This window comes from Corylus avellana, chromosome 8, assembly GCF_965113065.1.
Source record: "Corylus avellana chromosome 8, dhCorAvel1.hap1.2, whole genome shotgun sequence".
NCBI lineage: Eukaryota > Viridiplantae > Streptophyta > Magnoliopsida > Fagales > Betulaceae > Corylus > Corylus avellana.
In genome coordinates, this window is record NC_142497.1 from 19,198,762 (window position 1) to 19,222,575 (window position 23,814).

At 35.8% G+C, this 23,814-nt stretch overlaps 3 protein-coding genes across 3 annotated transcripts; 2 read left to right on the forward strand and 1 right to left on the reverse strand.

The window, feature by feature from the left end:
* Positions 1-2,059: 2,059 nt before the first annotated feature.
* LOC132163704 (putative histone H2B.1) lies at positions 2,060-2,758 on the forward strand. Its single transcript, XM_059574075.2, has one exon. The coding sequence runs from the start codon at positions 2,152-2,154 to the stop codon at positions 2,596-2,598; it is 447 nt and encodes a 148-aa protein (XP_059430058.1). The 5' UTR covers positions 2,060-2,151; the 3' UTR covers positions 2,599-2,758.
* A 12,802-nt stretch (positions 2,759-15,560) lies between these two features.
* LOC132163468 (organelle RRM domain-containing protein 6, chloroplastic) lies at positions 15,561-18,198 on the forward strand. The gene is made up of 4 exons (XM_059573767.2): positions 15,561-15,642; positions 15,741-15,809; positions 15,888-15,994; positions 17,905-18,198. The coding sequence occupies exons 1-4, from the start codon at positions 15,606-15,608 to the stop codon at positions 17,971-17,973; spliced, it is 282 nt and encodes a 93-aa protein (XP_059429750.2). The 5' UTR covers positions 15,561-15,605; the 3' UTR covers positions 17,974-18,198.
* Positions 18,199-19,352: 1,154 nt separating this feature from the next.
* LOC132163467 (glycine-rich RNA-binding-like protein) lies at positions 19,353-21,983 on the reverse strand. The gene is made up of 5 exons (XM_059573766.2): positions 21,830-21,983; positions 20,709-20,777; positions 20,509-20,615; positions 20,330-20,392; positions 19,353-19,736 (listed from the first exon to the last, which is right to left on the reverse strand). Exons 1-4 carry the CDS (start codon positions 21,924-21,926, stop codon positions 20,345-20,347), a joined length of 321 nt encoding a protein of 106 aa, XP_059429749.1. The 5' UTR covers positions 21,927-21,983; the 3' UTR covers positions 19,353-19,736; positions 20,330-20,344.
* Between the last annotated feature and the right edge of the window lie 1,831 nt (positions 21,984-23,814).

Here is a 23,814-nt window from a genome sequence, read left to right on the forward strand (position 1 = left end):
TTTACCGTTCTTCCCTCCTCTATGATTTCTTCTTCTTCTTTATGCTGCTTGGAGGTAGAGAGAAGAAATTTTAATGAGAAAGCAGAGCCTCTCTTTCTAGAACCAAGTCAAGAGGAATAGTCATGTATTTCTTAGTATATAAGAAATACATAATTTTTTAAGGGTTAAATACCTAATACCCCCATTGGGTTTAGAAACTTTATTTTTATCCCTCTGGGGTTTCATTTTTATAACAGGATTCCCCTAGAGTTTTGATAAAGGACCAACTTCGTTCATCCGTTAATTGACCATTAGTTGACCGTTAAGACTAACACGTGGACCAATCAGATGTTGACACGTGGCACCTAGTAAATTTTTTTTTTTTTTAATTAAAAAAAATGTATTTAAACAAAAAAAAAAAAAAAAAAAGGAAAAAAATTGGGGGTGGCTTTTTATTTTTTTTAAATACATTTTTTTTATTATTTTTTTTAAAATTAAATAGGTGCCACGTGTCAACATCTGATTGATCCACGTGTCAGTCTTAACGGTCAACTAACGGATTGACTAAGTTGGTCCTTTATCAAAACCCTAAGGGAGTTCTGTGATAAAAATAAAACCCCATAGAAGTAAAAATAAAGTTCCTAAACCTCAAAAGGTATTAAGTATTTAACCCATTTTTTAATTAGTACATAAAAATTACATGATTCATATATATATATATATATATATATATATATGCGCGCGCGCTCTTTTTCACATAGTCAAGGAACACCTACCATTTTTAATCTTTGAACAATGAGTTGTGAACCTTGTTGAACTATAAACAGTAGAAATGGTTGGCATACGCAAAGAAAATCCAAATAACATGCGTTATCCCACCCAAAGTCTTGTCTTAAGGCTCTAATCTAAATATCTAATCACAAATTTGATGTAATTTTTTTCTAAACCATAGAATGGAAGAATCATTTGATGTATTAGTTCAATTTTCACAAAGAGTGCTGCTGCTATACGGTCAAGGCAGAAAACTCATGTTTTCTGCCTTGCACTCAAATGCTGCCACCTCATATTATTTCAACATATAAAATAAGCTTGGTTTTACAGGATAATAACCCAAACAACTTCTGCTAAAAAAAAACCCAAATAGCAAACTTCACCCGAGAAGCTTGGTTTCACGCCGATTTCAAGCGATTTCAGGCTATTTTGACTTCCAACAGTGGGCTGCTGGGTAGTGGGTGCAGGGGAACGGCCTGCTGGTCTGGGGAATGGCGTGTTGGGCGGGGGCGGTGGGAATGGACTGCTGGGAGGGGGCGGTGGGAACGGCCTGCTGGGCGGTGGGTAGCTCGTGGGTAGAGGGCAGCCGGTGGGTAGGGGGCAGTCGATGGGCAGGGGTTTTTTATAAGAGAGCCGGTGGGTTTTTGGGTTTCATTTTAAGAGAAGGGGGTGGTATATTTTGGTGTGGGTAAGTTCATTTTGTAACTTAAAATAAGCTGATTTGTCATCTTCTGGTTGGTGGGCGTAAATTTGGCCATTTATGCCATGACCGAACGGAAGATATTCCCTTTCACAAATTGAGTTATGATATACAATTTAATGGGTTCAAGTTCATTTTCCATTGAATTTGTAACTACGACGCGTCGTTCTCCCTCTTTATTTTTCAATTTTGCAAATCTATTGTAGTATGGTCCTTGTATTGCATCAAGGGTGATGGCGTAATTTTGCCTAAAAAATCTAAAAAAAGGAAAAAGCGCTTCCTCATTTTGAAACGCCCCGCGCGAACCAAAAGAATGAAAAAAGAACTTACCGCGCGAGCCAAACACGTCCAAAATTTTCAGGCTAAAATCATCGCAACCGTCGATCTACGAGCCCGCGCGAAAGCCATTCAAGGGCTTAAACAGTCGCCAAGTCACCAATCTGCAGAACAACCAAATCTCCGCAAGTTACAACCCACCTCAGCCGTCGATTCAGTCATTCCCTAAAAAAAACAATCCAACGGTCCGTCCATACACGCCAAGTCATCAATCCGCGTGAAACCCCCTTTGTCCAATAGAAGCCCACTTCTCCTATCTATATAAACGCTTCCCCAACCCCTTCAATCTTCACGCAACCATTAACTTAGCGAATCTCTTTTACTTCGACTCTCTCCTTTTGCCCTTACCCACTCAGAAATTTCCGATGGCCCCCAAAGGTGAGAAGAAGCCCGCCGAGAAGAAGCCGGCCGAGGAGAAGAAGACCACGGTAGCAGAGAAGGCGCCGGCCGAGAAGAAGCCGAAAGCCGGGAAGAAGCTGCCGAAGGAAGGCGGAGCCGGTGCGACAGACAAGAAGAAGAAGAGAACGAAGAAGAGCGTGGAGACTTACAAGATCTACATCTTCAAGGTGCTTAAGCAGGTGCACCCTGACATCGGTATCTCTAGCAAGGCCATGGGCATTATGAATAGCTTTATCAACGATATCTTTGAGAAGCTCGCCCAGGAGTCCTCCAGGCTAGCCAGGTACAACAAGAAGCCCACAATTACCTCCCGGGAGATCCAGACCGCTGTACGCCTTGTGCTGCCCGGTGAGCTTGCTAAGCACGCCGTTTCTGAGGGGACCAAGGCCGTCACCAAGTTTACCAGCTCTTAAGGACTTTCTATCTAGGGTTAGGGTTAGGGTTAGGGTGTAATTTCAGTTTCATGCACTTTTTTTTTGTGGTTTTTATTTGGTTTTGTATGTGAAGAAGATGGATCTCCTCGATCCGGGTTGTGTATGTTGGAAATGAAATGGAATATTTTTTTTGTTAAAATATTTGTGTTTTGTGCAATTTTAATGTGAATTTATTGGCCTGGATTGGATTTACCCCAATTGATGGTTTCTAATTTGTTACCTTATATACCTAAGGACCTAAGGTGTTTGAAAAAACGTCACTTTGATGGTGTTGCTATGTTCTGGTTGAATCTCTGTGAACTGGGTTTTGCTTACTGTGGAATTTGTGGATAAGAAGTGAAGTAGTGGTGGAAAACTGAATTATGCCGAGTGTTACGGTCTTAGAGTTGGGATGAAAGTCCGGCTGTGATGCTTTAGGGGTTTTAGGGTTTTAGGGTTTCAGAGTTACCATAACCCTGAGGGTTAGGGTTTTCCCAATTGATAATTTCTGATTCGTTACCTTAAATCCCTGAGGTGTTTGAACAAACGTCGATTTTGTGGTGTTGCGGTGTTCTGGCTAAAAAGAAATTGTCATGGGCAAAAATTCTCTTTGTAAACTGGGTTTTTGGTGGCGGTGTGGAAGTTGAAGATGAGAAGTGTATTTGGGTTCTCTTTGGCATTTGAATGGGGTTAGGGTTTATGCTGAGGGTTATGGTTTCAGAGTTTCTGGTGGTGTTCTCTTGTAGAATGAAATTCCTACCCACAAACGGTTTTTTCCTACCACGCTGGCTTATAACTGAAACAGTTAAAGGAGGCCCTTCTCTTCCTGGGCTGATAAACACTGCTATAAATCTTCTTTTTCTTCTCACAATTCACAGCTGGGAACCTCTATCTAAACAAACTCTTGAATTCGTTTTTGGCTCTGTTTTTGGGGCTTCTTCCCATATACATGCCCATTCTAACTTTGCAGCTACAACGTTTTCCTGAATCTACTTCCTCACAAGGCTTCAAGTTTCAAAGCTCCTTGAGCAATAACTTTCCAAATGGAGAGGCTTGAATACGATCAAACTCCTGACAATAAGTTCTTCTTGTGCCGTTTATGCCGTAACCACATTGCCTTGGCGCACTACTTTATTTGCAGTGTAATAACTCTCTCCCTCTCTCTTAGTTCTGCAGGGTTTTCTTGGATAGTGTTGAACTAGTGTTTGGAGATGCTGCTCTGGGTTCTTGCTATATGATGTAGTTTCTGTTATATTGAACTACCTCAATTTCCAAGAGTTCATCAACATTGTAATCTAACTTTTAAAATCATATCCTGATTATTTTGCATCCTGATATCTATAAGGAGAAAGAAAAAGATTATGTTATAATGCAATCAATATTGTTATTATTTCCAACTCCATCTAGCAACTTGTTCACTGTAAATCCTGTTTCTTGTTTCCTGTGTCATGCATAAATCATTGTCTACAAAATATCCTATTTCATAGTTTGCGATCCATTTTGCAGGCTGAACACTTGAGCGTCTTTGATAAAGTGTAAGATATTATTCAAACTTCGTCCAATCCAATTGATCTTTGTATTTTGATCACCAAAGTGCTGTTCATTTATCTTGAAACATATGATGTTCGATCTGTGGATCGTCCAAGATACACATAAAACTTAGAGAGCTTTTCTCCATTTTTTATACTTCTGTGCATTTGTATTCTCATTCTATTCGAGAGTAATCTGGGGTTTCTTTGTATCATGGGAACTATTTTGTCTAATTCTTGTAGCACTTTAGAAAAGGGAAGAAATGTGTTGTAAAGAAATTGTGATGTAGTGTGGCATAGTGAGAAGCTGAATCTACAAACACAATAACTCACAACTCTTCCACAAATTCAAGAAAAATCAAGGAATTGCATAAAAACTGAAGAAAAATCACTGTTTGAGTGTTTCTTATTGAGAAAACAAAAAAACATATCAACCGGTCAGCCAGCCCTGACAAGAAAAATTACTAAACAACCTTATCTGAAGTTTGATCAGACATTAAGTTGGATTGATCCAAGTTTCTGAAAGAGATTTTCGTATTTCTATTAACGACCTGTTTTGACCTAGTAAATATTAGAATTGAGAAATTTTAGTGAAAAACAAAATTGTAACCCTTTCAATAAGCTTTCTAAAGCCACTAAGCTTTCCTCCATATGATGTCAAATTAATCATAAGATTTGATCTGCTCATAAACTGTATCAAATTGAAATTGTCATCAAGCCTCGAAGTCCATTGCATTTTCATCTTCAATTTTTTCCTATTTCAATTTATAATTAAAAGTTATGAATTCTGTGTTTGAGACGATGTAGTGTCAACGTGGTGATTGACAAACCTGCAAATGATAAGAAGTTTGAAAATAGCAAAGTGGCGGATGTCTTTTGTATGCAATGCAATAGGCTCTTGGGAGGAAAATATGTAAATCTCTATATATTTTTCTTTTGAGATTCTTCAGTTTCATGAAGTGACTGCAGAGCTCCTAACTGATTCTTCATGTTCATTGTTCAGGTTGAAGTTGAACAACCCCTCGGGGCAATCAGAGAAGGAACAATTTTCATTCCTCAGTAAGTTTTCAACATCATCATTATGACACTGGTTTGTATACAAGGCAGTTGCACAGACAAATTTGAAAAATTTGTGGGCAGGAAGAACCTCCTGTTTTGGAACGGAACAGAGGTAGTTGATGCGACGACCTATCAACACATAAATGAGCACAGATCAGAGAGTTCAACTTCATCTTCCTGAAATTCAATGAACATGAAATCACTACAGCAGCACTGAGTTCTTCTCCTAGTGTTCTTTTTGGTCTTTTATTACCATCCTTTTTTTTTTTTTTTTTCTCATTCTAGTTTGGTGATTAACTTTGATAATTGATGCTCACAGTACTCTTAAAAATTTAGATGAGATATCAAAATTGTTGATGGGTCCAGGAGATGTCAAAATTGTTGCTTCCTCCTTCAATTAAGATGACTTGAATGAGATGGATGGGAATCTGCCTTGTTACAAGTTTTAGCCTTTTTTTTTTGCTTCAATTAAGGAGGAAAGAGTCCATAAAGTGGACCAGCAGCTGTTTGCTTTTGCTTGCCCACAAATTTTCTACTTGTTGGTTTAACAAAATTGCCCAAAAAGGTACAAACAATTCACAGCAAGCATCTCTTTCCTATCAATCTTGAGGTCCTCAATTTGGATGGTTTCCCAGTTCTGTGATGCTAGAGCATGGTACTAGGAACATTAAATCGCTCACAATACTTGGCCAAGCGACGGCCAGTCTCCTCAATACTCTCCGTTGGATGGAATCCGAGTTTGGGAAGCTCTATCCCTGTAATCCTTAGCTTTGGAGGTCCTCCAGCTCTTTTTGAGAGTTGATGGATCAGAATTGGCCAATGGAAACCATATTGGATGCCAAAGACTTGTTGCTTTCTCTGCTACTTTACAAATCATTTTGGCAGCAAAGAATAGAGAGATCCTCTTGAAAGGGAAGGCTGAAAGATAAACTTTGTAAGCTTTCAGTATCTCAAAAGCTGAGATCCTTTTGGAAACTATGGAACTATAGAAAATTTGAGCTCCTAGGAAGGAACTTACTAGCTTCCTCTAACCCTCTCCTAAATTTTAGCAACACAAATTCACTATCACTAAAAATGTTCTGAGCCAAATTGGGTTGGAAAACATCATAGTCACCACAGGAACAACAACTTTTGAAAAAGAACTCCTACCAATACCATAATCCCCACCACCACCACTGCTTGCAGAAAAAGCATGCTTCTGACTGAGAGCATTAGTTGAAAAGATCTGGGTATTGATTAGAATTGGTTGAAAAGATCAGATATCCACCAGTTTACGTAAGAAGTAGCAGAGAACTCTCAAATGTGGAACAGAAAGATGGAGCTGAAACTGATGAGATTACTGATACCTCTGTCTCATGCAATTCTCATTTGGCCTTTTCTGGAGTAGTTTTGAATACAGTAGAGTTGTTGAAATCACAATTAATATGTTTGAAATTGAATCGAATAGACAAAATATTAAGAAGTACGTTGAAATTGAATCGAATGACTAAAGAGGATGTTCAAATGTTTTGACTCGTCAACGGATTCAACTACTCCCCTTCTCAACCATTGTGTGCAGCCCAAGAACAAAAAAACAAAAAAAAAAAAAAAAAAAATTAATGGGTGTATTTGTAATGTCAATTGATGTTGTAATGTTGTTAAATTCTCCTCTATGATTTAAATTGATCAATTAAATTATAATGGTTGTCACAATTTTTGTAGCAAAATATCAAATTAATAATCTGTGACCTCTGTTCCTGACAGAGCAATCTGCATGCATGCGCAGTAAAGCAAGCAATTTGGTGCACGTTTGCCAACTCCCCACAAACTGTTTAGTTCCCGCCATGTTGGCATTTAACTGAAACAGTTAAATGAGGATTGATAAGCTATAAATCTTCTTCTTCTTCTTCTTTCTGATCTTCTTCTCACAATTCTCATGCAAAGACTCAGAGCAACATTTCTTGAACTACTTTTTTTTTTTTTCATAACACTTGAAAGTTTCAGAGCTCTTTGAAATGGGGAGGCTCTTTCTCATTGATTACGATCAAACTCCCGACACTAAGTTCTATCTGTGCCGTACATGCCATGCCCATATTTCGTTGGCCACAAACTTACTTTTCAGTGTAACAAATCAGTCTCTCTCTCTCTCTCTGTTGATTATTATTTCTTTTCTTTTCAGTTTTTCATATCAAAGAAAGTGCATTTGTTACCTTAATGCTTCTCCGTTTTCTTGGATTCTGTTATACATTCAAAGAAAATTCGTTTTTGAGACTCTTTTTGTAAATTTGATTGTTCTTGGGATATGCTTTGAAGATATATATATATATATATATATATACTTCGTTTCTTTTTACTTACAATCGTTCTGCATTGCATATTGCAGTCTATACCCGACAATGAAATCTACTTTGGAAAAGCGTAAGATATTATCAAGCTTCATTCAATGCATTTAATCTTCTTCTTCTTCTTTTTTTTTTTTCTTCTTTTTTCTTGACTTGTTGTTTGAGATATTAATGCAGTGTCAACCTGGTAATTGACGGTCCGGAACATTATCGGAGGGTTGGTGAAGAGATAGAGGCAGACGTGAATTGCAACAAATGCTTGGGTTACTTGGGCTGGAAATATGTAAATCTCTATCTAATTTTCTTTACAGATTTCCTTCTGACTCACTTCACACAACTCCTGATGATCACCGATTCTTTATGTACAGGTTGAAGATGAAAATGAACCCATGGCATGGAAATACGCAGGAACTTTACTCTTTATGTAAGTTCTAAACCTCGTTATAAAAGTGCAAAACCGTACCATTGAAATAACGTAGCAGTGAGAATAATCTTTTTAACTTTTTGTGTTTTACCAATCAAAATGCTAATTTTTTACCGTCACGTCCTCTTAAGATACAGTTGGATATTTGGATTCTTGATACAAGAAATTGTGAGCAGGGATAAGCTCCTGGTGTGGAATGGAGAAGAGGTAGCGGATGCAAACACGGAGGACGAAATCACAATTAATATTATTGATTAAGTTTGATGAGATATTGTCAAAACTTTTGTTGTTGTTTTTTTTTTTTTTTTTTCTTCTTTCTTTCTTTTTTCAAGGAATTTATGCATTAATTTGCAAGCTCTCTAAAATTTTAAAACTAGTTTAGAACTCGTCTTGGTAACCATTATTGGCAAATAACTTGATTACTTGAGTAATGTTAGAAGTCATTGTGTCTCACTTATGTCACTCCAAGAATGACGTGGTTTCTAAAATCACTATTAGATTTATGATTGATCATTATTAAATTTTAATCAACCAATGATTTTAAAAGTCATCTCATTCTTAGAGTGACACAAGATGGACTTTTAGAATTACTCAAATAACTCCGCTCTTCAAATTTTCGTTTGAAATCTTTGACCACTTGATGTTTATTTAATGACAAAAAAATATAGCCAAATTTTGATGTAAAATTATGTTTAAAGGTATAAAAGTAGTACTCTAGTAATTATTAAAAGTACGTAAGATAATTTGGGGTCGTTACAAAATGTGTTTCTTATAATAATAAAATAAAAAAAACATAAAAATGAAAAATGAAAAAAAATCACTCTCCTCAAACTACCACCCAATTGACATTAATGTTCCCCCTCTTCCAAAACTACTAAAAAAATTGGCAATATCCCCCCAAGGCCAACAAAAAGACAAAAATATCATAAATTTTTGTCAAAAGGACAAAAATACCTCTATCAATTTGGATTTTTTTTTCGGATTTTTTTTTTAATTCACTTTTTTTTTCCTTTTTTGTTTTTAATTATTTTTAAATATAATTTTTATTTTTATTTAGGGTATTTTTGTCATAATGAGTGAATACTGACAATTATTTGTAGTTTGAAAAGACATTGTTGCAGTTAAAAATTTGAGATGACATTTTGAGTTTTGTGGTAGTTTGAGGGGGTATATGAATTTTTCCTCAAAAAAATTAAGGCACCATTTGGCAACCCCTTCTCCTTGACACTATTCACACTCCATTTTTCCAAAAAATCAACATCAAAATATTTTCATTTTTTATTTTTACTTTTTATATCACATCATTTACTTTTTATTACTATTTAAATAAAAAAAATACTATAAAACAAAACTTCTCACTTTTCAATACAAAAAATTCAAAACTTTATATCACATCAATCCACATCAACTATAATAACAAAGGCATAAGGGTTTGCCAAACACACCCTAAGGGCAGTTTACCACACCCAAATTAGCCACATGAGATGGCCGAACCACATCCAAAAAATTGAGGATAGTTTGGCCACCCCCTATAGTCAATTTAGGATGGTCCGACCACCTCTAAATGTTTTATATATATATACATTATCTTAGAGTTTTTATTATTAAAAAGGTTAAATACTTTTTGCCTTATGTGGTTTAACAACTTTATTTTTTGCTTTCAATTTCATTTTGTATCACAAATGACACGTCAATAATAACTAAAAACGGAGATAATACTTAAGTCAAACTTCCATTAAAAATTTGACAGAAATTCACGCCAACACCCTTTAAAAAGCAACATGTGTTCATATGCCTAATTAATTAAAAATAAAAAAATTTTAAAACTCAAATTATTAAAAAATTAAAAAAGAAAAAAGAAAAATGTGTAGACAAAATGCCACCCCATTTTGCCCTAAGGGGTGGCCAGAGCCATCCCGTTTGCCCTGTGGTGGTTTTGGGCACCCGAGCCGGTCTTATGAAATAAGGTCAAGCCTTTCCTTGTGTATGCATATCTTCATGTCTGTCAACTGAGGGAGATAATATTTTTGCCTTTGCTGCACCATTGATTGATATTACTTGGAGTCTTGACTGCCACGAGATTAACTGAAACAGTTAAATGAGAATTGATAAGCTATATATAAATCTTCTTATCTTCTTCTTCTTTCTGATCTTCGTCTCACAAGTCTCAAGCAAGCAAAGATTCAGAGCAACATTTCTTGAACTACTTTTTTCGTAACACTTGAAAGTTTCAGAGCTCTCTGAAATGGGGAGGCTCTTTCTCATTCAATACGATGAAACTCCCGACACTGAGTTTTATGTGTGCCGTAGATGCCTTACCCATATTACGTTGGCCACAAACAAAATTGACCATGTAACAAATCTCTCTCTCTCTCTCTCTCTCTCCCTCTCTCTCTGTTGATTATTATTTTTTTTCGTTTCAGTTTTTCATATCAAAGAATTGAAAGTGCATTTGTTACCTTAATGCCTCTCCGTTTTCTTGGATTCTGCTATACATTCAAAGAAAATTCGTTTTTGAGACTGTTTTTGTGAATTTGATTGTTCTTGGGCATTGAGCAGCTTGTGTTTCTTGTTTTTGCGCCTCATGCATAAATCACTGATTATAAAAGAAATGGTGAAACGAAGGAGAAATTAATATCGATTCTTTTTGTTTACAATCGCTCTGCATTAATTGCATTTTGCAGGTTAATCACGGCAATGAAGCCTCCTTTAAAAAGGCGTAAGATACTATCAAACTTCATTCAATGCATTTAATCTTCTTTCTTTCTTTCTTTCTTTCTTTTTTTTTTTTTTTGGATTTGGGTGTTTGAGATATTGCAGTGTCAACCTGGTGATTGACGGTCCGGAACATTATCGGAGGATTAATGAAGTACTCGTAGAGGCAGCTGTGAATTGCATCAAATGCTTGGAATACTTGGGCTTTGCCTATGTAAATTAAAATCTCTATTTAATTTTCTTTAGAGATTTCTTTCTGACTGCACAACTCCTGATCACTGACTCTTTATAATGTTCAGGTTAAAGATGCAACAAACCCCACGTCATTCGAACTAGGACTAGTACTTTGTATGTAAGTTCTAATTAAGTCATTATCATGCATGCTTCATTCTATAAATTAGAGAAATACTATTTATTACAGTGTTGAGATGTCGTGACAGTGAAAACTAACATTTTATTTTTTTTACAAGTTTTTGTTGATCTAAATACTGATTTTCATTGTCACGTCATCTCAGTTGTACGACGGTCGTCGTATATATAACAGATATATTTGTGGGCAGGGACAATCTCATGTTGTGGAATGGCAGAGATATGGTGGATGCACAGATGTACGACGACCACGACATTCTTTATGATTATATATATGTTGATTAATTAAGTTTGATTTCCACAGTAGTCTATAAAGTTAGATGAGATATTAATTGTCAAAACTTTTGTTGGTGGGTTGTTTTTCATTTGATGGATAATTCGTGAATCTGGATTAATAAGGCTGTGTCGAATTGTGTTGAAATATTGTATATGGAAGAAAGAGAGCCATTGATGCAATTTCTTCTTGTCTAGAGTATATATATTTTCATACAATTACAATAAAAAATCGTTGCAATTGCGTATCAAATCCTTATGATTGGTGTGATTTTTTTATTTTTATTTTATTTTATTTTTTTATTTTTTTTTATTTTTTTCTAATTTAAAAGGATGGGAATGGGCGACCAGTGTAGTTTTCCTCCTTGAGCATGACCATCGGGGTTCCCATCCACTGTGGAATGTCCGGTTTGAGCCATAGCTACTGCTTGGGAAGGCGAGCCGGTCACCACAACCCCACCAAAGTGTAAGCCAGTAGAGTCCCTTCATAGTAGCATTTGATTCACGCATCTACTACCACAAGCGGATTCGAACACGCGACCACTAAGATGAAAGGAGTTCTTCTACCAACTCAACTACCACCTTGGTGGTGATTTGATTACCTTATTTGTATTACTTTCACTCCGTACTCTTTAAATTTCGTTTGAAATCTTTGACTGCTTGAAGTTTATTTAATGACAAAAAATATAGCCAAATTTTGCAGTAAAATTATGTTTAAAGGTATAAAAGTAGTGCGCTAGTTATTATTAAAAGTAAGATAATTTGGGGTTACAAAATGTGTCTAAAAAATAAGGGTAGTCGACCACACCCAAATTGGCCGGCCATATATATGAGATGGTCGGACCAAATTCAAAAGTTTGAGATAGTTTGGCCACTCCCTATAGTCAATTTAGAGTGATCCAATCACCTCTAAATTTATATAGCCATTTGTTCAAACCTATGAATGATAGATGTTATCCCTGGCCTTGTCATTTTCCACTTGATTTGGAGTTTCATTAACATTTGAAAGTAAAAGTATATTGGGTACTTGTCAAAACCACTTGGGTACTAGATGTTTTTTGATAATAAGATTATTATGATCAATTCTTAAGGAAAGCAAGATTTTGGTGTAGTCCATGCATCATTTATTCAATGAGTGACCAAAAAATGTTCATTGATCAATTAAATTATAATGGTTGTCACAATTTTTCGGATCCGGATCCCCTCTAATTGGGAGAAATTGGAGATTCTCTAATTGTTAATTGTGGCTCTTCATTTTAAATCCAATAGTCTATAAAATCATTTAAACCTCAGTAAAACAAAAGCCAACATTTAATCCCTCAGTTATATAAAAGAAGCTGACATTTTATAGACCATTAAATTTAAAATAAAGGATCACAATTAATAATTAGAGAATCTTTAATTTTTCCTCAATTAGAAGGGATCTGAATTTCAATTTTTCTACCAAAATAAGAAATTAACAATCTGTGACCTCTGTTTCTGACGGAGAAATCTGCATGCATGCAGTACTAAAGCAACCAATCTGGTACCACCAAGGTGGTAGTCGAGATGGTAAAGCAGCCGGGTAAACCCCCCCTCCAGGGGCACGAGTTCGAACCCGCTTGCGGTAGTAGTGCGTGCTCAACTCTGGGCTTTACCAACTCGCACCTTTGTGGGGCTGTGGTGACGGGCTCGCCGCTTAGGCAGTAGCTATGGCTCAAACCGGACATTCCATGGCGAGGGGGGGCCCCTATGGTCACGCCCAGGGGGGGAAATCTACACTGGTCGCCCCTCCCCCCTCTTTTAATTAGAAAAAAAAAAAAAAAAAAAGAAAAAAAGAAAAAGCAACCAATCTGGTGCACGTTAATTTGCCAACCCCCCACAAACTGTTTAGTTGCCGCCACGTTGGCATTTAACTGAAACAGTTAAATGAGGATTGATAAGCTATAAATCTTCTTCTTCTTCTTCTTTCTGATCTTCTTCTCACAATTCTCATGCAAAGACTCAGAGCAACATTTCTTGAACAGTTTGTTTGTTTTTTTTTCTCATAACACTTGAAAGTTTCAGAGCTCTTTGAAATGGGGAGGCTCTTTCTCATTGATTACGATCAAACTCCCGACACTAAGTTTTATGTGTGCCGTAATTGTCGTACCCATATTACGTTGGCCAGAGACTTACTTTTCAGTGTAACAAATCTCTCTCTCTCTCTCTCTGTTGATTATTATTCTTTTCTTTTCAGTTTTTCATAGCAAAGAAATAATTGTATGTGTTACCTTAATGCATGCTTCTCCGTTTTCTTGGATTCTGTTATACATTTAAAGGAAATTCTTTTTTGAGACTGTTTTTGTGAATTTGATTGTTCTTGGGCATTGATCAGCTTGTGTTTCTTGTTTTTGCACCTCATGCATAAATCACTGATTACAAAACAAATGGTGAAACGAAGGAGAAATTAATATCGATTCCTTTTGCTTACAATCGTTCTGCATTGCATTTTGCAGGCTAGTCTCGGCACTGAAGGCTTCTTTGAAATGGCGTAAGATATTATCAAACTTCATTCAATGCATTTAATCTTCTTTCTTTCTTTCTTTCTTTCTTTCTTTTTTTTTTTTTTTTTTGATGTGGGTGTTTGAGATATTGCAGAATCAACCTGCTGGTCGACGGTCCGGAACATTATCGGACGGTTCGTCCAATCATAAAGGCAGATGTGAATTGCAACAAATGCTTGGGTTGCTTGGGCTGGAAATATGTAAATCTCTATTTAATTTTCTTTACAGATTTCTTTCTGACTCACTTCACAACTCCTGATGATCACTGATTCTTTATGTTCAGATTGTAGATGAAAATCAACCCACGGGCGTAGAAGAAGGATTTGTACTTAGCATGTAAGTTCTAATGAAGTCATTATCATGCTTAGAACTATTTATACTAGCTAATGAGATGACCTAACAGAAAAAATTAACTGAAAAAATTAACTTTTATTAAAAATAAAAAATTTACAAGTTTTTGTTCATCCAAATATTATTTTTCATTATCACATCATCTCAGTTGTACAACGGTTATATAACATTTTATTAAAATTAATATTAGTTCGCATTTTTGTGAGCAGGGATATGCTCTTGTTGTGGGATGGAGAACAGCTTGTGGATGCAAAGCTGGACTAAGTTGAATTTTTAATTAAGGATATTTTATAGTTTAAGGAAGACTAGTAGTTTGAGGTAAAATGATAATTTAAGAATGGTATTTGTACTTTTTTTAAGGTCAGATTTACAACTCAAAAATGGTAAACTTTGAATTGGGGATTCTCCTCTTTTTTGTTTTTTCAAGGAATTTATGCATTAATTTGCAATAGACTCTAATTTAGAACTCGTCTTAGTAGTCTTCAAGGGGTAGTTTAATCGGTTGTTAACCATGCTTAATGAAGCGAAAGTCACTAGTTCGAATTCTCATTTTTCCTTTCCTTGTGTGAACATGTCAAAAAAAAAAAAAAAAAAAAACTCGTCTTAGAGCATTCCCAATGGAAGAGCCAAATGTTACTTTTATCTAGAATAGCTCTTCAACTGCTCAAAAAACCTCTCACATTGGATGAGCCAAAAATATATGTAAAATAGATATTTGATTAGAAGAGCTAAAAAAAAAGTTAAATGTAGCAGCACTTTTTAAGGGAGCCATTTTATTTTTTAGTGTTTCTCTCTCCTGCTTTATCTTTTTCTCAAATCTTTTCCCACCTTCTTTTTAAAAATATAGCTAATCGAATGTGGAGACACTTAAAAATAGCTTAGCTAAACTAGATAAAAGTGAGTTTTAAAGAGCTATTTTACATAAAAATATGGCTCTTCCATTGGGAATGCTCTTAGTAACCATTTATTGGCAAATAATTCCACTCTCCAAAATTTCGTTTGAAATCTTTGACCGTTTGAAGTTTATTTAGTGACAAAAAATATAGCCAAATTTTGCTGTAAAATTATGTTTAAAGTTATTAAAGTAATGCTCTAGTTATTATTAAAATTAAAATAATTTGCGGTTATTGAAAAATAAATAAATAAATAAAGTGTTTCTTATAATAATAAAATTTTTTTAAAAAAAAAAACATATATATATAAATTAAGGATAGACGACCGCATCGAAATTGGTCGCATGAGATGACTGAACCACGTTCAAAAGTTTGAGAATGGTTTGGTTACCTATGGCCTATTTAGGTGGTCCGGACACCTCTAAATTTATATATATAATTTTTATTATAAAAACACGATTTGTATTATTATTGATGCTTATATAACACTATTTAAACGAAAGTTCAAGATAAAACGGCTCCGCGAAGAACACTCATCTAGAACTGAGATGGCGAAAAGATTCAACTCGCAGCTATTCGTCAGCAGTACTCTTATCTTTCTCATGCTCTCTCACTTACACGCCCGCGCGCGTAAATGAGTTTTGTTCAGAACCATGGTTTCTGATTCTTGCTTTTTTGCTCAGGAATATCATTTTACACCACAAATGAACAACTGAAGAGGTTGTTTTCGCCATTTGGGGTAGTTACAGAAGGTATGCTTTATTCATCACCCTTTCTGGGTTTTAATTCTTATGGATTGTAAACAATTGATGGGTTTTTTGTTTCTGTAGCTAGGCTAGTTAAAGACCCAAGAACCGAAAGACCCAAAGGTTTTGGTTTTGTAACATACGAGTCAGAGGCTGAGGCTCAGAAGGCTTTGAAGGCCATGAATGGCAGGGTATTATCTCTCTCTTCCCTAAAAATCTTCTATAGATTGATTCAAAGGGTCATCAATGCCTAACTTGTTAGAATTTTTTTGGGGGTAAATCTCTGTTTAATTTACTAAGCAAATTATATTCAAATTATTGATAAAATGTTACATCTATTAGTAAATTGACTTGAGTTTTTACCACAATCCGATAAAGGGAATTTGTTTTAGTTAAAAATTTATTGATTATCATTTATCCAACTGGTTTTCTTCAGTAATTAATGGTCTTTATTGTTCATAGTTTAGCGGAAGATGATGCATATGAAGATCAATGGTCCATAGAGATTCTTAAGAAGTTGAAACACATAGTTAAGTTGCCATCACCAAATTGAGGTTAACATTCTTAGAAGTATCAACGTAATGATTAGACTAAATCGATTGCAGTAATTGTTCTAGTGTGATACCTAAGAATTTCAGTCAAGATTAGCATTTCAGTTAAGATTAGTTATGGTGGGGTTTTGTCAATCACTGTAGCTCAATATCTGGATTATAGATGCCAGAAGTCACCTGTATCAGGACTCATGTTCACAGGAACTTGTAATAATACCTAAGAATTTCTGTCAAGATTAGCATTTCAGTTTAGATTAGTTATCGAGGGTGTTTTTTTTTTTTTTTCAATCACTGTAGTTGAATATCTGGATTAAATACCAGAACTTATTCATATTTGTTTAGAGTTTTGAAGGTTCTTATAATGTTGTATTAGTTGTTTTCTCCTACCAGAGTGGAGTAACGGGGGTATGGGCCCTGGGAAAGCATGCATCATTCCACTTTGAATACACTTTCAATTCATTATATTGTTAGGAGTTGTATTTCTCAATACGAAGTTTTTGCCCTCGTATCTTTCTATCAGTGAATTATCTATCATCCAAAATTGTTACTGAGTTGAGTTTAAGTGCACAGAAGGGGAAAACAAAATCAAGCTACCTTGTAAGCCCAACAAATAAACTTAAATTTTTGCAGTGACAATAGCTAAATGGAAACCATAAGCAGAAGAAGGTTACCAAGAACCTTAAGAGAGAAAACATATCTGTCAGAACCCTCTGGTTTAAGGTAGTGATTTTCCATTCTTCTGCTAATAATAATTATTGGGTAACAGGCTAGAGAGAAGTGGGGAAGCAGTTCTTCCTTCACAAGTCTAATTAATGTTTTCATGTCTTTATTATAATCTAATGATACATCTCTGATGAAACCCGTGTGGAGCGTGGTGGCTGTAAGTTTGCATTCTAGTTATTGATTGTAGAAGGCAAGAGATCATTATGCTTTAGAAAATATAACATTAGTTTGTATATCTTGAATCATTCTTAACGATCTAGTGATGTTGCAATATCATTGCATCATTTTATTCATGTAATAAAAGAAGTAAAAATAAAATGAATCTTTAATCTTTTTTCAATTACCCGTAGTCATTGTGACGGTCCCTTTTTTTTTGGCTAGTGTAATCATCGATTGATATGTATCATTCAGAGGTTTGTTTTGCACTTCTTTTGTTTGTCTGTGTTTGATGGAAACAATCTTTCTGTAAAGCGCTAAGATCACTACTTCAGTCTCTGCATTGTGATAAACCTCTTTCTCTGTGAAGAAATTTCTGAATATGGCATGCTTTAACAGGAATAACATCAGACTAAAACCGCTTTTTCATCTCATATATTTTGTCCAGCCGATAAGAAAAAACCCTATACTTTTGCAGGATATTTTTATTTTTCTTTGTTCTTGTCAATTTATATGGCAATTAGTTGGATCTTCATCCCTCTTCCAAGATATGCTGTCAAACACTCAAATTGCATCAACATTGCTGTGATTTGTGGTTGATTATAGAGCTATGTTTTTCAAAGCCCCTGCTGCTCCTATTTTTCATCCTCTGTGTTTATACTTCCTTACAGATAGTTGATGGGAGGCTGATTTTTGTTGAAATTGCAAAGACAAGGAGAGCTGAAGATGCCACTTCTTGATGAGAAGGCTCATTTTAATGTCCCATATAGAGATCTGTATAGAAAATGCCTTTGGCATTCTGTGTCGGATGACTAATAACATATTGTTTCTAGTAGTAGTAGTAGTTCCTTTCCCCGCCCCCCCCCCCCCCCCCCCCCCCCCAATTGAAAAATGGTATTATGGTGTATGTATGCAGTGGAGCTTAAGTTCAGTATGCCTTATTAATCTTACTGCATTTTTGTTGATGTTGCTTTCCAAGTACTTGATAAATAATATTATGAATTCTATCATTTGTTTTATTTGAAGTATACTGTCTTTAATGGAGTACGGTGTGGAGGATTGAGGACAGGATACTTCAAATAAAACAAAAAGTTAGAACCATAACATCCAGCAAGGTGTGTGGAGCCCTAAACTAAGGATACACTACCAAATATTCTGATTCTTATGACTTCCAAAATTCAAATTGTTGACCTAAATAGTTGCATATGTGGTTTCATCGAGTTAAACTGAGTTGAGGAGGGACAACTTCTTTACACTTGCATGCTTATTTGTAAGTTGAAGGGAAAGGTGTTCGGGACTCTGGATGATTTTGGGAGCTTAAGGTGGTAAACCAATGAAAAACCAGGGCAAAAATTTCTTGATTGGCGGTAGGGCTGTGCAAAATTACATCACTCCAACCGTTGACCTGACTTCGACCCGTGCGGGTTGGCTTTTGACGGCAGGCGTAGGCCCATTTGTTTTTCCAACGAAAGTAGGAGGTTGGAGTGGAGGTTACTCGTTTCTGACAGAATTCTAACCTATCTCTGCTGGTATTTTTTAAAACATTTATTAAAAATACCTAGTCTTCTTCTGTGTTTTTCATCTCTCTCTCTCTCTCAAAAAGTTAGGTGTCTTCATCTCATGTCTAGGATGAAGATGAAGAGCTTAGTCTTCATAAGATTCATCAGATCTCTTCCTATGCTTCTGCTCTCCGCCTTTGAAATGTCAAAGGCGGAGGCCAGACAAAAATGAACTCAAAGTCTTTCTATATTGGTGCTTCTTTATTCTGTTTTGGGATGCATTAAAAGTATTTCTTTTAACTTGAAAGACGATGCATTAAATAATGTTCCTTCATTGTTTTGGGCATGTTTGCTTAGGCTAATATTCTCAATAATTGCCCCTGTAGAGGGTATGGTCTAATCAAGGTTAGAATATCAAAAGATTCAAAACATGTATAAAGGTCCTTGAAATTCCTACAAGTTTAAACACTTTTTTTTTCCAATCTCTACTTGATTTAGAGACACCAACTCTTATTACCTTTCAGACTCTGATTTGTCACCACTCCACTGTCCCTGCTGAAATAAGCAAAAAGTTTCCATTCACCACTCTAACAATGAATACAGTAGCAAAAGGGAAGTCCTTAACCCAAAAATATCATAATATTACTTTTCTAATCTTGCTCAACTCTTCATTTAAAAAGATAATTTGGCTACGTTGGGTTTTAGAGAAAAACTAATCCAATAAAGCATCGTATAACATGAGCAAACGGGAGACGGGATTTGACGATTCAAATTTTACAATCCTCAAAAATTGAAAGAAAAGCAAGCCCCTTTCTGTTTTAGTTGAAGTATACTGTCTTTAGGAAAGAGGTTCTTAAGATTTTGTAACACACAGGATTCAGCAGCAAGCAAAACTGAAGGCTCTATTGACTCAACCTTTAATAGCATCCAGTTTCCCATTTCCTGCTAAAACAGGTGAAGCCTCAGAGACGTAGCTGTGAGATGGTGGGATGATCACGGCTCACCTACATATAGATACACACATAAGGTGAAACAAAAGAAATAATATGCCACCAGAATGATAATAATAATAATAATAATAATAATGATAAAGATTCCCTTAGATTGAACAATATCACCAATTTTAACAATTTGAGTGGCGTGCGTGGGTCTGTGAAGAACAACATAGGACATCATGAACTGAATACAGCCCAAGATTTCATCCTTATAGCATCAACAGAATGGCCAAAGAAGTAAAGCCACCTCTTGGAGGTAAGGCCACCTCTTGGAGGTAAGGCACATAAACTCTACCAAATGCAGGCTATATCCATCTCAGCATTTTACTCATAATGACACAACATTGAGATGGTGAGGACTGGCTCAAAGAATAATGCAAGGTGTTTGATAGAAAGCGAAAGTGCACGTTTGATGCATAGAAAAATGACCCATCTGGCAGGTGGGATTGTTTCTAACTTCATCAAGTAAACTGCCATGGAAAGAAATCTTGGAGGAACAGATTAAGTAGAGAGCCCAAGCACATACAACTAAGTCCCAACACCAAATTCCTTTATGGCTGAAAGTGGAATTAAATAAATTGAACAATCTAACCAAGTAATACCTCAGGTCCATCTTTTTATGCCTGGTGTGCACAATGCACACGAATATTTCTGCCATCCAATAACTGAAGAGGATCACAAAACACGACTTTAGCTGATTATAGTATTTTCATTTCAAACACTTAACAGGGTAACTTTAAGACAATAATAGAATTATTTCATGGTGAATTAGTACATTTACCTGACCATCCATTTCTTTTAGAGCTGTGGCGGCTGCAGTTTCAGAAATGAACCGCAAAAACCCATACCCTTTTGATCTCCCACTCTTGTGATCACATATAACTTTAACTGCCAAATATGATAGCATAATTCCCTTAAGAAAATATATTGCCATTTGGACCTGAAAACATAATTTTCAACCTTTATGATACACTACATTACCTTCAATTATCTCACCATGCCGTCCAAAAGCTTCCTTTAGAACAGCTTCATTGGTATCATAGGAAAGCCCTACAAGCCAAAACACACATTATACTGACAAATTTGGCTGCAAAAGAGATACTCTCAAGAAGCTAGGGAACAAAGGCTCCACAAATCCAACCATTTTTTCAGAGAATCCAATTTTTCTAGAGGTGCATTTTCTGGTACTTAGCAACTGATATTAATACATGAACGATGTTGCTCAATACTCTTAACAATAAATGTGCAAAATTAAACTTTAAGATTAGCTTATGACACTCCAGAAAAGGTGCCAAACCTACTATTACAGATTCAGTAATCCGTATAGGAATGTGAAAGTTAAATGAACAAAGTTTTTCTCTAAATGGAATTGGAGAAAATTCTTCTAACCCAATATATTCAATTGATTTCTTCCAACCTAGTCTATTAAATTGAAATTTGTTCTTAGAGTTCTCACATGCAGACAATGAATTTTGTGATTCGCCTCTCATAGAGCATCACTTGCGTCGTATTAATAATAAAATCAATGAACCGATTTATACCTTGGGACTAGCTTTGGAAACTTCATCAATTCACACAGCACAAACAAGGAATTCATGCGCTCAAGCCTAAGGAATGTTGCTTAGCTAGATTCACTTTAAGTAGGACACAATTCAAACTATGGAAGAAACATGCTTGCTTTTGGAAGCGAATATTGATTTCAACTAGCTCTGAAAAGAGAAAAAGGAGAAGAAAAATCTTCTAGAATTCAATTTGTGAGCTAATAACTAACAATGATTATCATCAACAAGAGTTTCGAAATTAGGAATATAGTTTTGATGCTGAAAATCAATACCTTTTCAAGAAAAATCGAATAACGAGCACATTACATAATTCAAAAATGATTACCTATAAAGGAAAATTTATTAAAAAAAAGGGAGGGGGGGGGGGGGGTGTTTCTCGTTGCAGTCAATCTCGGATATCTCGTACGACAAGAGACTATACCCGCTGAACTAACTGACATACCCAATAAAAGCCCGTGTTTGGTTTCCGAGAAAACCAGTCGTGTGTGATGAGAAATTGTATGAAATGGAAAATCGAAAAGTGAAAGTTCGAGAAAATACCTCCAACGAAGAGCTTGGCGGAAAATCCACGGGCCCACAACCATCTGGACAATGGGAACGCAGGGGAAAGACGAACACCCCCACTCGAGCACTGCATTTCTTCTTATCGGGCGCCAGTGGGCGCATGATAGCATCTGAAATTATAGAAACGAACCCTCTGGTGTATAAGATAGTTGAAAAACGGCAGTCGTTTTGTTGAGACGGCAAAACCGGTATCCGTTTGGAGAAGATGGCCGAAAAGAAAAAGTTTTAAGGCCCGTTCAGTTGGACTTTTAAGTAGTACCTGTACCTTGGCGTGAGATTGCAACCCAAAATCCTCGTAGAAATGTTAAATGCTATTCAACTCCCAAGCTTCCAAATGCAAATTTTTTAATGCGGTAATAATCCATTTAAAATTTAACCGTAATTTTTACTGTCACTCCGAGAAGTGCGCATTTGAGAGTAGGTAGCATTTCTCATTATCATAAATTTCCTTTTGAGTAAAGTTATTTTATAGACAATTATATAACAATTATCGTACAATTTGGATGACATGGTAGTAAAAATCAATTTTTATTTTTTAATTTTTATTTTTTACAAGTGTTTATTTAATGACTAATTTTTAATATTACACCATCAAATTGTATAGCAATCTACTAAATAATGTTACACATTCCCTTTTAAGATGTAAAATTGAGGGCAAATTACAACACTCACTACAAAAATCAATTTTTTTAGTCACGGACCAGTAGTAACGTGTATATGGGGTTAACACGTTACTAAAGTATTGTAACATGTTTTTTGTAACGTGTCTGGCGCGTAGTGAAATTGGACATAACAAAATTGAATTTTGTAACGTGTCAGATTTTGACACATTACAATTTGGTAACGTGTTAATAATTACCACGTTACAATAAAATTGTAATGTGTTATTTTGTTAAACGTTACCAACTAGTCACATGGTAACAAAGTGCCACGTTACCACTTATAGTAACGTGGCATTATCTGCCACATTACCACTGGTAGTAACGTGGCAGTGTATGCCACGTCACTACAGTTTACAGGGAAATTTTTTTTTTTTTTTGTAATTTTCTCCAGCATATACAACCTCTCGACAACCCAACATCAATAATCAATAATCTAACATCAATAACCAAATATTTTTGCCACGTCACTAAATCCTAATATTTTTGCAGTGACTCGCAACTTAAGTAATTGAGTGGCTGTATTCAAATTTACTAAAAGCATTCATTTTTATTATTTTGCTTTATTGGAGCTTTCACTTGACAGTGGAATGGATCTCACCGACATGCCACCGACTACCGGTGGTTGGTAGGTAACACCTATGGGTGCCCTTTACTTGCTTGGCATACACCCACCTCCTTTAGAGCATTCCCAGCAGCTTCTCTGTCATTTTCCCTAAACTTAAGGATCCAAACTACTTTATGCTTCCTTATGTCAATATGCACCCCAATAGCTTCCCTTCGTCGTTCCCTATATCATTAAAATATTATTTTTTTTATTTTACTTTTTTATTTTATTCTTTTAATTTATTAAACAAACTTTCTCTCTCTCCCTCATATTTTCTTCTTCTTTCTTCCCGTAGCTATCTTCTTCTTCCCTCTACTTTGGATTTTTTGCCCTTGCTGGAAGGGAAAAAATTTTCTGCAGGTCCTCTTTCTGTCGGTAGAAAACCAGTCCTTGCTGCAAAATTTTTCCATCTTCTTCTTTCTGCCGGTCCTCTGCCCTTGCTGCAAAATCAAAGGACCCATCTCAACCTGGTAAATCAAAGGACCCATCTCAACATTTCAGAAAACCCTAAGCAAACCAAATCACCATGATAACCAAAATTTCCCTTCAAAAATCAAAGAAACCCATATTATGATTCTAATCGAAAGCCATCCCAAGCAGATCAACCCTCAATCCAAAGCAAGCACTCCACGACTAGAGATCCTCCAGTTTGTGGCCGCCGCCTGAGTACTCTTCGGCGATTTCTGATACTCATC

What these genes read in the sequence shown, in the direction of transcription:
- LOC132163704 (XM_059574075.2), top strand. Translation starts at nt 2,152, where the DNA reads ATGGCCCCCAAAGGTGAGAAGAAGCCCGCCGAGAAGAAGCCGGCCGAG.
- LOC132163467 (XM_059573766.2), bottom strand. Translation starts at nt 21,926, where the DNA reads ATGCAGTGCTCGAGTGGGGGTGTTCGTCTTTCCCCTGCGTTCCCATTG. An exon ending in CGCCAAGCTCTTCGTTGGAG is followed by an intron (nt 20,778 to 21,829) that starts GTATTTTCTCGA and finishes TTTGGCTTGTAG; the next exon opens with GGCTTTCCTATGATACCAAT. An exon ending in TAAAAGAAATGGATGGTCAG is followed by an intron (nt 20,393 to 20,508) that starts GTAAATGTACTA and finishes GATCCTCTTCAG; the next exon opens with TTATTGGATGGCAGAAATAT.
- LOC132163468 (XM_059573767.2), top strand. Translation starts at nt 15,606, where the DNA reads ATGGCGAAAAGATTCAACTCGCAGCTATTCGTCAGCA. An exon ending in CTCGCAGCTATTCGTCAGCA is followed by an intron (nt 15,643 to 15,740) that starts GTACTCTTATCT and finishes TTTTTTGCTCAG; the next exon opens with GAATATCATTTTACACCACA. An exon ending in ATTTGGGGTAGTTACAGAAG is followed by an intron (nt 15,810 to 15,887) that starts GTATGCTTTATT and finishes TTGTTTCTGTAG; the next exon opens with CTAGGCTAGTTAAAGACCCA.